This window comes from Oncorhynchus clarkii, chromosome 28 (assembly GCF_045791955.1).
Source record: "Oncorhynchus clarkii lewisi isolate Uvic-CL-2024 chromosome 28, UVic_Ocla_1.0, whole genome shotgun sequence".
NCBI lineage: Eukaryota > Metazoa > Chordata > Actinopteri > Salmoniformes > Salmonidae > Oncorhynchus > Oncorhynchus clarkii.
The window spans coordinates 17,647,654-17,663,920 of NC_092174.1; the positions used below are offsets into that span (position 1 = coordinate 17,647,654).

The window sequence follows — 16,267 nt, forward strand, 5'->3', positions numbered from 1 at the left end:
CTCAGTGTCTAACCAGCATTAGGGGTGAATCCTAGCTTCCACTTAAGTGAATGCTTTATTTTAATAGTTAGGTCAAAATGTAACTTGACATTAATGCGTATGTGGAAGTTAGGACTTGCCTTTATGATTTAACCAGCTCTGATAATGTGATAATAACCGCGTTGTCCTCTTTGTGCACACTTTGAAATGCTTCTCTCTGTACCAGGTAGGATCCATAGAAGCCTTGCTGTTTCAGTGCAGCATGTCTTGCTGATCATGCTGGCAAATCTACCATGATGCTTTTTTTTTTTCTATTGCCGTGCGTAATTTCTAGGGCAATGCTGATAACCAAGGATCAAAGCCTTTCTCGCTCTTTCTCTTTTTATCTCTGTTAAGTGCGTGAAAAAAGAAAGAGCCTCTTCATCAATCATGTGAGTATTAAATGCTTATTAAATATAGGCGTCTATATTATTTCATGATGTTGGAAAGTTAGTCCTTTGTAGCTGATTCATAATTGTATGAATTGCCCATGATAATTCCTTGTCAATGTGTGTTAACTTGTAAAACAACACGAGTCAAAGGTAATGTACAACATTATGTCCTCCATGGACCCATTCAGGTGCAACTCGTGTGACATCCTGTTAAATTAATATAGTTAGTGCCGGCTTGCATCATTCATGGTAACATGTTAGGAGTGAAGGAATCTCTGCATTATTGTAAAAGATTAACAGTCCTTAGCTAGCCGATACATTATTGCATTTCATGTCTTCATTTGTCATGCATGTCCATCGCGTGCTCCGTTTGACGAAGTAGCCTACTGTAGAAACCTTACTTCATGTATCAATATGCCCTCTAACAGTCAGCTTTTATATTTGTAGCCATATGTGTATTTGTAATTCTATTTCATTATCGTAGCATGGATCAAGGAGACGAAAACACAGCTCCTGTTCCACCATCTTCCTAGATGACAACACTGTCAGTCAACCCAACCTTAAATTCACCATCAAATGGTGAGTATATGTCCCAGTTACATTTTCATGAGTTGACCTAATGGGACAGTACAGAAAGTCCTTGTTATGACAAATGCCTCAACCACGACCTGTTTTTCCTTCTCTACAGTGTATCCCTTGCAATATATTACCATATAAAGAACAGGTAAGAATACCCTATCACTTTGAGCAAGCAATGCCTTGAATGGAGAGTTTGTCTAGCTAGTGTAACAGTTCAGTAAAACATTTTACCTTTCTTGAATGGCCTGTTTCAGGGACACAGATGGAGGAATGCAGCAAGACATTTTTGACGAGAAGCTTCACCCTCTCTCGGTAATAGCCGAAGCAATCTGTGCAGGTGTTCATATTGGCCCACTGTGTTTCTGCGTGTATGACTCTATAAAATGTAGTTTTTATACTCTGTTCATAAAGCCTTCACGTTCTTCTACTCCCACAGAAATCAGAAGTGCCGTCTGACTATGACAAACACAACCCAGAGCAGAAGCAGATCTACCGCTTCGTCCGGACGCTGTTCAGCGCTGCTCAGCTCACTGCAGAATGTGCCATTGTTACACTGGTAAAGGAGGGGGATGGTTGACTCCCTTGTTTGTGTCCCAAATGGCACCCTATAACCGATTTAGTGCACTAATCGCAGTGCCATTAGAGATTCTGGGTTCGAGTCCAGGCTCTGTTGCAGCTGGCCGCGACCGGGAGACCCGTGGGGCGGTGCACAATTGGCCCAGCGTCGTCCCGGTTAGGGGAGGGTTTGGCCGACAGTTATGTCCTTGTCCCGTCGCGCACTAGTGACTCCTGTGGCGGGCCAGGGCGCACTGCACGCTGAAACGGTCGCCAAGTGTACGGTGTTTCCTCAGACACATTGGTGCGGCTGGCTTCCGGGTTAAGTGGACATTGTGTCAAGAAGCAAACTTGGTTGGGTTGTGTTTCGGAGGACGCACGGTTCTCGACATGCGCCTCTCCCAAGTCCTTACAGGAGTTGCAGCGGTGAGACGAGACCGTAACTACCAATTGGATGCCATGAAATTGGAGAGAAAAATAAAAAATAGTATAAAACATGTAAAATTCCAATTATTTAGCAAAGCATATGGCACAATTGTATTGTTTTCTTTATTTTCAGATGGCCAGGGGCACACCAGCACTCAGACATTATTTACAAAAGATGTGTTTGTTTAGTGAGTCTGCCAGACCACAGGCATTAGGGGTGACCACGTGTTCTCTTGATAAGTGCATGAATTTGACTATTTTCCTGTCCTGCTAAGCATTCAAAATGTAATGAGTACTTTTGATTGTCAGGGAAAATGTATAGAGTGAAAAGTAATGTACAGACATGTTTTACTTAAGTACTTTACACCACTGCTCATCAAATACCTTCTCAGACTGGGCAGACAGAAGTCCTCTCCACCAAGTTATTTTATCCCCTTTAGCGCCATGTTTGATCATCTGGTGTCCTGTTGGTCACTGTCTCAGTATGTCTATCCCCGGTCAGACACAGGCTTGGAGTGTTCCAGTCTCAGGCTGATCTCCATGTGAGTCAGTCTGCCAAAGGCTGCCTAACTAGCCTGTGTGTGCATCCTAAAATGCACCCTATTTAGTGTACTACTTTTGACCAGGGCCCATAGGTCAATATAGGGAATAGGTTGTCAGAAGCCTCCTAACTAACCTGTGTCTGTAGGCTGCTGGCAGGCAGATTCAGAGACTGTCAAGAGCAGCAGTGGAGGAAAACTAGGCCAACCGCCAGCGGCCAAAGCCAGTAAGCCACTGAGTCATCAATGTGCAGTACAAGGCCTGCGGCTAATACTCTACTGCCTGTGGAATACACAGTCGGTCTGCAGCCAGACCAGAGAAACTACTCTATTGCCTGTGGAATACACAGTCCATCTGCAGCCAGACCAGAGAAACTACTCTACTGCCTGTGGAATACACAGTCGGTCTGCTGCCAGAGCAGAGAAACTACTCTACTGCCTGTGGAATACACAGTCGGTCTGCAGCCAGACCAGAGAAACTACTCTACTGCCTGTGGAATACACAGTCGGTCTGCAGCCAGACCAGAGAAACTACTCTACTGCCTGTGGAATACACAGTCCATCTGCAGCCAGACCAGAGAAACTACTCTACTGCCTGTGGAATACACAGTCGGTCTGCAGCCAGACCAGAGAAACTACTCTACTGCCTGTGGAATACACAGTCGGTCTGTAGCCAGACCAGAGAAACTACTCTATTGCCTGTGGAATACACAGTCCATCTGCAGCCAGACCAGAGAAACTACTCTACTGCCTGTGGAATACACAGTCGGTCTGCTGCCAGAGCAGAGAAACTACTCTACTGCCTGTGGAATACACAGTCGGTCTGCAGCCAGACCAGAGAAACTACTCTACTGCCTGTGGAATACACAGTCGGTCTGCAGCCAGACCAGAGAAACTACTCTACTGCCTGTGGAATACACAGTCGGTCTGTAGCCAGACCAGAGAAACTACTCTACTGCCTGTGGAATACACAGTCGGTCTGCTGCCAGAGCAGAGAAACTACTCTACTGCCTGTGGAATACACAGTCGGTCTGCTGCCAGAGCAGAGAAACTACTCTACTGCCTGTGGAATACACAGTCGGTCTGCTACCAGAGCAGAGAAACTACTCTACTGCCTGTGGAATACACAGTCGGTCTGCTGCCAGAGCAGAGAAGGGCTAATATTAGGATCAGAGAAATGCATTTTCCACACACCACGTGACATTTTGATGCACCAATGTTGTGGCCTTGTCTAAAATGTACACTCGTCCTTGGCTTGTCTCATGAGATCATCCTGAGAGCGCCCTGGGGGCTGAAGGAAGCTGTGAGAGAGGGAGTAGGGATGGGGGTGTGTTGTGTGCCTCGGGTGAGGATCAGTGGGGTTGAGGAGAGGTCACTGTATAATTCAAGATTGAGATACGGGTCAGGTTTTGAACATGGCTCTGTGTGTGCGTTATCAGGAGATTAACATACTATTTAGGGAATAGGGTGCCATTTGGGATACAACCAATATCACAAAGGTAGTGGTCTCATTTACCTCATGACTTTAGTATTCATTTTCCCATTGTGTTTATTAGGTGTACGTTGAGAGGCTGCTGACGTATGCAGACATAGACATTGGCCCAGGGAACTGGAAGCGTATGTTGCTGGGAGCCATCCTGCTGGCATCTAAAGTCTGGGACGATCAGGCTGTGTGGAACGTAGACTACTGCCAGATCCTCAAAGACATCACCGTGGAGGACATGTGAGTTAATCAATCAATAAATGGAACATGGACTACTGTCAGATCCTCAGACATTTGTGTGTGTGATTATATACTTCATTGTCTCACATGTTTGTCACATGTCTGGAATGGGAACATGATACATTTTATTTTCAGGATGTTATTTTCAACAGGGACTCTTCTCTTCTGCCGGCTAATTGTAGCTGACCTGTTTTGCTGCTTGCATTTTAAAGTACACACTTTTTCTGAGTAAATGCTCAAACTTAAAGCTTTACTGACTTATGGCTGACATTGGACCACATTTTGAAATCAAAAGCATATACACTGCCGGTCAAAAGTTTTCGAACACCTACTCATTCAAGGGTTTTTCTTAATTTTTTAAACTATTTTCTACATTGTAGAATAATAGTGAAGACCATCAAAACTATGAAATAACACATGGAATCATGTACAGTCGTGGCCAAAAGTTTTGAGAATGACACAAATACAAATTTCCACAAAGTTTGCTGCTTCAGTGTCTTTAGATTTTTGTCAGATGTTACTATGGAATACTGAAGTATAATTACAAGCATTTCACAAGTGTCAAAGGCTTTTATTGACAATTACATAAAATTGATGCAAAGAGTCAATATTTGCAGTGTTGACCCTCCTTTTTCAATACCTCTGCAATCCGCCCTGGAATTCTGTCAATTAACTTCTGGGCCACATCCTGACTGATGGCAGCCCATTCTTGCATAATCAAAGCTTGGAGTTTGTCAGAATTTGTGGGGTTTTGTTTGTCCACCCGCCTCTTGAGGATTGACCACAAATTCTCAATGGGATTAATGTCTGGGGAGTTTCCTTGCCATGGACCCAAAATATTGATGTTTTGTTCCCCGAGCCACTTCTCACTTTTGCCTTATGGCAAGGTGCTCCATCATGCTGGAAAAGGCATTGTTCATCACCAAATAGTTCCTGGATGGTTGGGAAAAGATGCTCTCGGAGGATGTGTTGGTACCATTCTTTATTCATGGCTGTGTTCTTAGGCGAAATTGTGAGTGAACCCACTCCCTTGGCTGAGAAGCAACCCCACACATGAATTGTCTCAGGATGCTTTACTGTTGGCATGACACAGGACTGATGGTAGCTCTCACCTTGTCTTCTCCAGACAAGCTTTTTTCCGGATGCCCCAAACAATCGGAAAGGGGATTCATCAGAGAAAATGACTTTACCCCTGTCCTCAGCAGTCCAATCCCTGTACATTTTGCAGAATATCAGTCTGTCCCTGATGCTTTTCCTTTAGAGAAGTGGCTTCTTTGCTACCCTTCTTGACACCAGGCCTTCCTCCAAAACTCTTTGCCTCACTGTGAGTGCAGATGCACACACACCTGCCAGCTGCTATTCCTGAGCAAGCTCTGTACTGGTGGTGCCCCAATCCCGCAGCTGAATCAACTTTAGGAGATGGTCCTGGCGCTTGCTGGACTTTCTTGGGCGCCCTGAAGCCTTCACAACAATTGAACCGCTCTCCTTGAAGTTCTTGATGATCCGATAAATGGTTGATTTAGGTGCAATCTTACTGGCAGCAATATCCTTGCCTGTGAAGCCCTTTTGTGTAAAGCAATGATGACGGCACGTGTTTCCTTGCAGGTAACGATGGTTGACAGAGGAAGAACAATGATTCCAAGCACCACCCTTTTGAAGCTTCCAGTCTGTTATTCAAACTCAATCAGCATGACCGTGATCTCCAGCCTTGTCCTCGTCAACACTCACACCTGTGTTAACAAGAGAATCACTGACATGATGTCAGCTGGTCCTTTTGTGGCAGGGCTGAAATGCAGTGGAAATGATTTTGGGGGATTCAGTTCATTTGCATGGCAAAGAGGGACTTTGCAATTAATTGCAGTTCATCTGATCACTCTTCATAACATTCTGGAGTATATGCAAATTGCCATCAAACAAACTGAGGCAGCAGACTTTGTCTCATTCTCAAAACATTTGGCTAAGACTGTAGTACCCAAGGTTGTGTTAAACGAATCAAAATATAGTTGATATTCTTCAATGTAGACAGCCTTTTGCCTTGACAGCTTTGCACACTCTTCGGCTTTCTCTCAACCAGCTTCATGAGGTAGTCCCCTGGAATGCATTTAAATTAACAGGTGTGGCTTCTTAAAAGTTAATGTGACATTTATTTCCTCCTTAATGAGTTGGTACAAGGTAGGGGTGGGTGGTATACAGAAAATGGCCATATTTGGTAAAAGACGAAGTCTATATTATGGCAAGAACGGCTCAAATAACCAAAGAGAAATGACAGTCCGTTACTTTAAGATATGAAGGTCAGTCAATAAGGAACATTTTGAAAGTTTCTTCAAGTGGAGTTGCAAAAATCATCAAGCTCTATGATGAAACTGGCTCTCACGAGGACCGCCACAGGAAAGGAATACCCAGAATTACCTCTGCTGCAGAAGATAAATTAATTCGTGTTACCAGTCTCAGAAATTGCAGCCCAAAGAAATGCTTCATAGAGTTAAAGTAAAAGTTGCATTGACTGTTCAGAGGAGGCTGTGTGAATCAGGCCTTCATTGTGGAATTGCTGCAAAGAAATCACTACTGAAGGACACCAAGAAGAAGAAGAGTTTCTTGCTTGGGCCAAGAAACACGACTGATGGACATTATACGGGTGTAAATGTGTCCTTTGGTTCCAACCGCTGTGTCTTTGTGAGACGCGGTGTGGGTGAACGGATGATCTCTGCATGTGTATTTCCCACTGTAAAGCATGGAGGAGGATGTGTTATGGAGTGGGGGTGCTTTTGCTGGTGACCCTCTGTGATTTATTTTGAATTCAATGCACACTTAACCAGCATGGCTAACACAGCATTCTGCAGTGATACACCATCCCATCTGGTTTGTGCTTAGTGGGACTATCATTTGTTTTTCAACAAGACAATGCCCCAACAAACCTCCAGGCTGTGTAAGAGCTATTTGGCCAAGGAGAGTGATGGAGTGCTGCATCAGATGACCTGGCCTCCACAATCCCCCGACCACAACCAAATTGAGATAGTTTGGGATGAGTTGGACTGCAGATTGAAGGAAAAGCAGGCAACAAGTGCTCAGCATTTGTGGGAACTCCTTCTAGACTGTTGGAAAAGCATTCCAGATTAAGGTGGTTGAGAGAATGCCAAGAGTGTGCAAAGTTGTCATCGCTTTTTTTTGGTTAACACATAATACAATGAGTAGTTGTTCTAAAACTTTTGACCGGTACTGTACATTTATGTTTTTACACCAATGTTTTGGATACATGCCCCTAATATGTTGGTTTTGATCTCTAGGACAGTGAGCTGTCTACGTAACAGTGCTACCAATTGTTGTGAAAATAAACATATTTTCTCACTTTTTTTCTGAACAGGAACGAGCTGGAGCGTCAGTTTCTGGAGCTTCTTCAGTTCAACATCAACGTTCCGTCTAGTGTTTATGCCAAGTACTACTTTGACCTGCGCTCACTGTCAGAGACCAACAACCTGAGCTTCCCTTTGGAGCCCCTGAGCCAGGACAAAGCCCAGCGACTAGAGGTGAGCCACCACTCTATTTCACTGTTTTATCAATGATCACATTTATTTCTAAAGCCCTTTTTACATCAGCAGCTGTCACAAAGGGATTTTATAGTAGGGCACTTTCTGACAACTGCTGTTCTGAGAAAATGGCTTTAGAAATACATTTGATAGATGAATTGATGGCAGCTGGTCCTCTTAATAGCAATGGTTTAACACTTGGACCTGACGATGTAGTCCATGCCAGAAGGTCAATAACAATTCAGTTCAAGCGATACATCTGAGTTTGTTTAGCGATTCATGTTATTTTTTTGTTCCTGCAGGCCATCTCGAGGTTGTGTGACGACAAGTACAAGGATGCCAGGAGAGCTGGCAAGAAGCGCTCTGCGAGCGTGGACAACCTGGTCGGAGTGCGATGGGTCCCTGCCATCCTCTCCTAACAACCAGGAACATAGACCAGACCTGAGACTGGGCCTCAGGCCAGCATGGGGACATCCAGTCTTTTACCTAGCAAAATTCTAGTAACTTTCCGAAAAATCCCAGATTTTCTAGAAATCCTGCTTGGAAGATTCCCGGAATCAGCAGGAAATCTAGAATCCTCCGATCTGGATTTCTGGAAAACCTGAGAATTTGGGGAAAGTTATCGGAATTCTGCTCCCCTAACTTCACAGATAGATGCCTTTGCAGTGCTGCTGCTCCTGTAACACAGAAGGAAGAACTCTCTACAGGACTGGTACTTCACTAACTGTTAAGAAAAAGAAAGCTTCTTTGTGATATACAGTGCCTTGCGAAAGTATTCGGCCCCCTTGAACTTTGCGACCTTTTGCCACATTTCAGGCTTCAAACATAAAGATATAAAACTGTCTTTTTTTGTGAAGAATCAACAACAAGTGGGACACAATCATGAAGTGGAACGACATTTATTGGATATTTCAAACTTTTTTAACAAATCAAAAACTGAAAAATTGGGCGTGCAAAATTATTCAGCCCCCTTAAGTTAATACTTTGTAGCGCCACCTTTTGCTGCGATTACAGCTGTAAGTCGCTTGGGGTATGTCTCGATCAGTTTTGCACATCGAGAGACTGAATTTTTTTTCCCATTCCTCCTTGCAAAACAGCTCGAGCTCAGTGAGGTTGGATGGAGAGCATTTGTGAACAGCAGTTTTCAGTTCTTTCCACAGATTCTCGATTGGATTCAGGTCTGGACTTTGACTTGGCCATTCTAACACGTGGATATGTTTATTTTTGAACCATTCCATTGTAGATTTTGCTTTATGTTTTGGATCATTGTCTTGTTGGAAGACAAATCTCCGTCCCAGTCTCAGGTCTTTTGCAGACTCCATCAGGTTTTCTTCCAGAATGGTCCTGTATTTGGCTCCATCAATCTTCCCATCAATTTTAACCATCTTCACTGTCCCTGCTGAAGAAAAGCAGGCCCAAACCATGATGCTGCCACCACCATGTTTGACAGTGGGGATGGTGTGTTCAGGGTGATGAGCTGTGTTGCTTTTACGCCAAACATAACGTTTTGCATTGTTGCCAAAAAGTTCAATTTTGGTTTCATCTGACCAGAGCACCTTCTTCCACATGTTTTGTGTGTCTCCCAGGTGGCTTGTGGCAAACTTTAAACGACACTTTTTATGGATATCTTTAAGAAATGGCTTTCTTCTTGCCACTCTTCCATAAAGGCCAGATTTGTGCAATATACGACTGATTGTTGTCCTATGGACAGAGTCTCCCACCTCAGCTGTAGATCTCTGCAGTTCATCCAGAGTGATCATGGGCCTCTTGGCTGCATCTCTGATCAGTCTTCTCCTTGTATGAGCTGAAAGTTTAGAGGGACGGCCAGGTCTTGGTAGATTTGCAGTGGTCTGATACTCCTTCCATTTCAATATTATCGCTTGCACAGTGCTCCTTGGGATGTTTAAAGCTTGGGAAATCTTTTTGTATCCAAATCCGGCTTTAAACTTCTTCACAACAGTATCTCGGACCTGTCTTGTGTGTTTGTTCTTCATGATGCTCTCTGCGCTTTTGACGGACCTCTGAGACTATCACAGTGCAGGTGCATTTATACGGAGACTTGATTACACACAGGTGGATTGTATTTATCATCATTAGTCATTTAGGTCAACATTGGATCATTCAGAGATCCCCACTGAACTTCTGGAGAGAGTTTGCTGCACTGAAAGTAAAGGGGCTGAATAATTTTGCACGCCCAATTTTTCAGTTTTTGATTTGTTAAAGTTTGAAATTTCCAATAAATGTCATTCCACTTCATGATTGTTTCCCACTTGTTGTTGATTCTTCACAAAAAAATACAGTTTTATATCTTTATGTTTGAAGCCTGAAATGTGGCAAAAGGTCGCAAAGTTCAAGGGGGCCGAATACTTTCGCAAGGCACTGTAACATAAAGATTTGACTGTTTGGAGAGCTCATGACATCATAGCTTCCCGTTGACAGAAGTAGCCAGATGATCACCGCGGCAACATGAGCTTTATGCATTGAAGCAGCAAACCAAGATAGAAGTGGTCAGAAAACAAAATGTCAATGTCATTTGACCTCTTACCCTGGATCATGCCAAACGAAAAGGGACTGAAACGAGGAGGGACGACCTGAAATTGTCCAATAAGAAACGTGTGTTTTCGTTGCCGTTGCAAAACGCTTTGCTACAGTGTCCACTGATGAATACGACCATGGGTCTGGACTATCCAACCTGGCATGACAGGACAGATGGTTGCCTTTAAAGACGGTTCTGTGGCTTTTGGTGAACAGGTTTTTATTTATTTTGTATTCATAGTTGTTTTTACTACTAAGTGCTACAGCCAACCAAACCCAGGTACAATATTTGATCAGATAAAATAGCCTTCTAGCTGTGCAGGCGTTTCTACTTGATCTACATACACATTCCAGAATCATTTAGTTCTTAATGAACATAATTATTTTGTTAATGTTCAAACAAGTTGGCCATAATTAATTCCTTTCCACTAGTGTACAGTTACTGTGCCTCCCAATACCTAGAATGTTGTATTCAAATCTGCAGCTAAAATCCTAATTGAAAGCTTTTGGAGATATGTGAGTGATTTTTAGCTACTGTGAATGTGTCATCCACAGGATGGATTCAAAGTAGGTTATGTTGACAAGAAAGCAACCAATGAAAGGATAGAAATGGGTTGTCATACTTGATACACTGTAGAGCGTGACTTGTGTTTTCTGTCTCAGAACTCTGGATGTTTTAAGCTACAATGTTTTTTTTTAAGAACAAAACCTGAACCCTGAGCCAACTTATATATAACATGGCTCCTTCAAACTTTATACAGATTGATTTTGTCTTTTAAGCAATTATTTTTTATTCAAATATTATTGTTAAATTCATGATGATCAACTTTTTTTTGTGTGTTTTATCATGAAGACCCCTGACAACTGAAGCACTAGAATTTAATTATTTTGCTAATCAACTTTCTACAGTGTTTAAACAAGTATAAAAGTGATGATGAGATCATTAACTTAATTGTTAAATATTTATATTGAGGTGTTGATCCATGTTTATACTAAAAGAAAATTCCCTTGTTTTCTTATTTTGTGTTTTTTTTGTACAGTTAAACAGGCTACAAATAAATCTCAGAGGATAACACATTAGTGTTTAAAAACACATTAGTGTTTAAAAACACTTATTTCCAATCTGGTTGTATTCATTTATTTTTATATGTGGAGAACTTGTTAAAGACTGTGCATGCTAATCACCCTATTACCAGTGTATCCGTAGCCAATGGAAATGCTAGCTAGTTAGCTGTGTGCTAGTAGAGGGACAGAAGCTATACTGTTACATTTACAGCATGGAGTAGCAGGCTTGTGTCCCAAATGGCACCCCCATTCCTATATAGTGCACTACTTTTGACCAGGGACCATAGGCTCTGGTCAACAGTAGTGCACTGTACAGGGAATGGGGGTGCCATTTGGGAAGCACCACAATTGTCATTAATCACTCTATCTATTTACGCACTCTATCTATCTCTAGCTATTTACGCACGAAACTTGACGTTCACGGTCAGGAGGTTCATGGATATTGAGGCTCATGGCTAAGACCATCACCATTTGGGGACAGAGCTACGTTCTCATTATTGTTCTATAATCTTTAACCTGGTAACCTTCAATCTGAGTACCATTCTAGTCACTATGCTACTCTGAGTTCATGTAGACCCAACCAGTTGTCTGAGCTCAGTGTAATTTGTTGAAATATCCTAGCAATGCTTTGATGGTAACATGATTTTGGCATGATGATAATAATAGCGCAGAGAGGTGTCTTGTCACTAAGCTGTTTATAACACTTGAGAGAGATCTATAGTGGACACACACACACACACTGGGGAACAGCTAGGGAACTTACGCTGGAGCCACTTGTCTACGACTCAATGAGACCGTTGGATTTGAATTGGACTGAATTGAATCGAAGTGAATTGGATTGATCAGACTGAAATAGACCCTCGCTGAGTAACCTGGATTGGAGGAAGGTATACAGACCGTGGGATGAACTGCTTGTTTACACCATGGAGAAGACGCGCCTAATGGAAATGCTCTTTATTACTTTCAATCACAATGTCACTTTCCTGGGTAGGTAAACATAATGTGCATGGTATATGTATGGGATAGTTGATGTTTCTCTGGCCTTTATGCAACATATTTTTGAGTGCAGTCAGACCATTAAATTTGCTTATTTAGATTCACAGGTTTTCCTCCCCAACAAAATGTTTAGGGGAGAGCGTGATGGTCTTCTTTTGATAGTTAATGTTACTAGCAAATAGCTTTGTTTTCAATATTGGTGTCTAACGTTAAAATAGTGTGTGTGTGTGTAAGTGAATATTTAATTGATTGGCTCTATATGCAGGGAAGACGTGGTTGATCTTAATGGTGGTCCTGAGACTACTCATCCTCCTGTTCTCTGGTTATCCCCTCTTCCGGGACGAGCAGGAGCACTTTGTGTGCAACACCATCCAGCCGGGCTGCACCAACGTCTGCTTCGACGGCTTTGCTCCCCTCTCCCTCTTCCGCTTCTGGCTGTTCCAACTGATCATGCTCTGTCTCCCTCACATGATGTTCATTTCGTATATCGTCCACAAAGTATCGTCAGCTCTTCGTATCGGAGGGAACTATTTCCCCGGCAGCAGAAGTCCGGCAGGGGCTCTGTGTACCCATCAACATTCCCTACCAAAAGGGACGCCTAACTTTCTAAGGGCCTACCTCCTGGACCTGCTACTGCGTATCTTACTGGAGGTAGCGTTCAGTACCGGACAGTACTACCTCTATGGCTTCTCTGTCCCCAGGCGCTTCCAGTGCTATGAGTCCCCCTGTACGTCCATGGTGGAGTGCTACATATCCAGCCCCACAGAGAAGACCATCATGCTCAACTTTATGCTGGGGGCTGCCTTCCTGTCTCTGCTACTGAGTCTGGCGGACTTGATGTGCTCCGTGCAGCGCATGGTGACACAGGGGAGGAGAGAGGAGGAGCTGAAGGAAGGCGGACTGTTCATGAATGAAGGAGTTGGGGAAGATATTGAAGTCCTGTACGCCCAGAACGCTCTCAAAACTGTCCTAAAGAGAGGACAAAGTCACATTGACAAACCGACCTCGAGGTGTATCCCAAACAGTGACCTTTCACACGGACGAGTGAGAATAAACAATGAGACCCAGGTAAGGGTGGCTGCCCCACCCCTGCAGGGGAGAAGGCCACCACGGAGAGCTGCAAGGATGGAGCCTCCGCCGCCATTGAACGGTCGCTTTGTTCATCCAAACCACATCTCCCATTCATCTCCAGTCCCCCTCTCCCGGGGGTCAGAGAGAAACCCAGTGGTAGTCTCACGCCAGTCTACCCCCTCGCCAATGAACAGTGGCCGGAGGCATGGCTGCTACAACGTGGTAGACGCAACACTCCTGGAGCAGCATTATGATAGTGCAGAGTCCCGTGATAGACTCCAGGAGGAAGTCATCCTGCAGGAAGTGGGGGTAAGGGGCACCTCAAGCTCCTCCAGTGGTTCTTCTTCCTCGTCAGATGCGCAATAAAGTTTGTATTTTAATTGTTTAAATGTACGTAATTCTATGCAATTCTTGTTTCTTTTTAGTTAAACATTGTTGATGATTTCCTCTACTTACACTTGAATGAATTTTCCCCCTGAATGTAATAATGGGCTATACATTACATTTTGCTGACTTTATACTTAGTGACCACATTCTGTCTATAGAGCTGTTTGTGTTGGCTTACAGAATTAGAATGAGTGACTCAAACAATGCCAGTTGACCTTCAAGGACAATGGTGGCAGCACACAGCTGTTGTTCAGCTCAAATGTTTTTTCATTGGCTTCACCAACAACAGTCAGACAAGACTGACATGCTCCGGCCCCACCGAAGCCAACGTCACTTGGAGAACTGAGGGTCACAAAGGAACATTACTCTGCTGTGGCATCTAAGGAAACCGTAGACTCAAAAGAGACCTCGGGAGAGGTCAATGGCCTTAAAGGAGGCCAGTGATGGAAGACTTAGGTTTGAGGTGAATGGAAGAGCACCTGACTCCTAGACAAATACACAAGGGCAGAGACACAATCCAAGGTGTGTTACAGTGAACTGCACTGTACTGTCAACGATGTTCCCGACCTTTGCGGAGATCAAGTTCACTGTAAATACCGTGGATGACAGCTCAATTGTAGATTACCTTAAATTAAAAGTCAAGCACAATGCGCTTCTCTGCAATGCGCTTTGGATTGAATCGTGTCCAAAGCCTTCATCCAGTATAGCAGTAGTGTAGGATTTCAAACGATCTTGATTTTTTTAATTCTACTTTTTTTTTTTTTCTTTTTTTTTTGAATAAATCATTTCAACTACCATAGGGATTTATGTATTCTGTTTTTTAAGTGAATGTACAGACTATATTAAACATTTTAGTACACATGGGACTGCCATAATTATTACCTTCTTTGAAATCAGGGCTGTAACCAGGGTGAGTTTTAGGGAGGTTTGGAATTAAATGTTGTTGTTTTTTAAATGCTATTTGGAGAATAGCAAAAACAACTAAAAATGATCACTGCCATTATCACTTGGGCTGATGTAGGTTCATTAACATCAGGTGATCTACAGGCACATAGCCTATTAGCTATACAATTGTAATATTATACCCCTGAAAGGGAGGAAATATGAGGAAACGATTCACACTGACACGTCGCATCAGCGACAAAACAAACATGTATTACATTTGTAGAACTGTATTGTTTGCATTTTAATGTAGGCCTATTGGGAGGATAGGCCATGTGGAGATGTTCCTATTGAAACATATCTGTTTTTTTTTAAGGTACTAACTTTGATAAGATTAGTCCATATTTTCTCAGGAGACCACACATGGGGCCCTGACCCCAAGTTTGGGAACTATTGTACGAACCACTATGTCTCTACTTCTCCCACCATGCATTGCAGCCTGCGTCAGTCTCACCATTGAGCGCCACGCCACTGTCTGTCTCATTGGCTAACTCTCTGTAAAGCAAAGTTATTATGAGCTGTTTTTTGCTCCTGCTGAGGTACTCTGTTTAGCGTTAACCAGCTAGAAGGATGAAGTAAGAAGCTAAGTAATAGACCTACCAAAGCCCTTCAACATCAATGCAATATAAGTCTCTGCCAGCAGCTAGCCACTTGACTGACTGACATGCACTACATGCCCAAAAGTATGTGGACACCTGCTCATCGAAAATGTCATTCAAAATCATGGGCATTAATATGGAGTTGGTTCCCCCTTTGCTGATATAACAGCCTCTTCTCTTCTGGGAAAGCTTTCCACTAGATGTTGGAACATTGCTGCGTGGACTTGCTTCCATTCAGCCACGAGCATAAGTGAGGTCGGGCACTGATGTTGGGCGATTAGGCCTGGCTCGCAGTCGGCGTTCCAATTCATCCCAAAGGTGCTCAATGTAGTTGAGGTCGGGGCTCTGTGCACGCCAGTCAAGTTCTTCCACACCGATCTCGACAAACCATTTCTGTATGGACCTCGCTTTGTGCACTGGGGCGTTGTCATGCTGGAACAGGAAAGGGCCTTCCCCAAACTGCTGCCACAAAGTTGAAAGCACAGAATCTTCTAGAATACCATTGTATGCTGTAGCGTTAAGATTTCCCTTTACTGGAACTAAGGGGCCAAGGCCGAACCATGAACAACAACCCCAGACCGTTATTCCTCCTCCATCAAAAATTACAGTTGGCGTTATGCATTGGGGCAGGTAGCTGGAATTCATCTGTGGGACTGCCAGATGGTGAGCGTGATTCATCACTCTAGAAATATACATTTCCATTGCTTCAGAATCCAATGGCGGCGAACTTTGCACCACTGCAGCCGAGTGACATTACGCATGGTGATCTTAGGCTTGTGTGCGGCTGCTCGGCCACTCGGCAGTCCCATTCTGTGAGCTTGTGTGGCCTAGCACTTTTGTGTGGCCTACCACTTCGTGGCTGAGCCGTTGTTGCGCCTTGAAGTTCCCACTTCACAGTAACAGCTTTTACAGTTGA

The 16,267-nt window shown here is 43.6% G+C and overlaps 2 protein-coding genes across 3 annotated transcripts in view; both read left to right on the plus strand.

Annotated features, from left to right (window-relative positions):
• LOC139387195 (cyclin-Y-like) overlaps positions 1–11,384 on the plus strand; it is a 47,652-nt gene extending 36,268 nt beyond the window's left edge. The window contains exons 4-11 of one of the 2 annotated variants that reach the window (XM_071133262.1): positions 376–410; positions 895–989; positions 1,099–1,134; positions 1,244–1,301; positions 1,426–1,545; positions 4,066–4,232; positions 7,594–7,756; positions 8,059–11,384. In XM_071133262.1, the coding sequence (XP_070989363.1) occupies positions 376–410; positions 895–989; positions 1,099–1,134; positions 1,244–1,301; positions 1,426–1,545; positions 4,066–4,232; positions 7,594–7,756; positions 8,059–8,175 (791 nt within the window). In that variant the 3' untranslated portion in view covers positions 8,176–11,384. The remainder of the gene's footprint in view (positions 1–375; positions 411–894; positions 990–1,098; positions 1,135–1,243; positions 1,302–1,425; positions 1,546–4,065; positions 4,233–7,593; positions 7,757–8,058) is intronic. The other variant, XM_071133261.1, reaches the window with a different exon arrangement.
• Positions 11,385–12,087: 703 nt separating this feature from the next.
• On the plus strand, positions 12,088–14,607 carry LOC139387405 (gap junction delta-4 protein-like). Its single transcript, XM_071133558.1, has 2 exons — positions 12,088–12,343; positions 12,618–14,607. Exons 1-2 carry the CDS (start codon positions 12,280–12,282, stop codon positions 13,787–13,789), a joined length of 1,236 nt encoding a protein of 411 aa, XP_070989659.1. The 5' UTR covers positions 12,088–12,279; the 3' UTR covers positions 13,790–14,607.
• Positions 14,608–16,267: the final 1,660 nt, after the last annotated feature.

Bases quoted from the DNA above. Each gene is read 5' to 3' on its own strand.
- LOC139387405 (XM_071133558.1), top strand. From the start codon at position 12,280: ATGGAGAAGACGCGCCTAATGGAAATGCTCTTTATTACTTTCAATCAC. The intron at 12,344-12,617 runs GTAGGTAAACAT...CTCTATATGCAG, and splicing joins TCACAATGTCACTTTCCTGG to GGAAGACGTGGTTGATCTTA.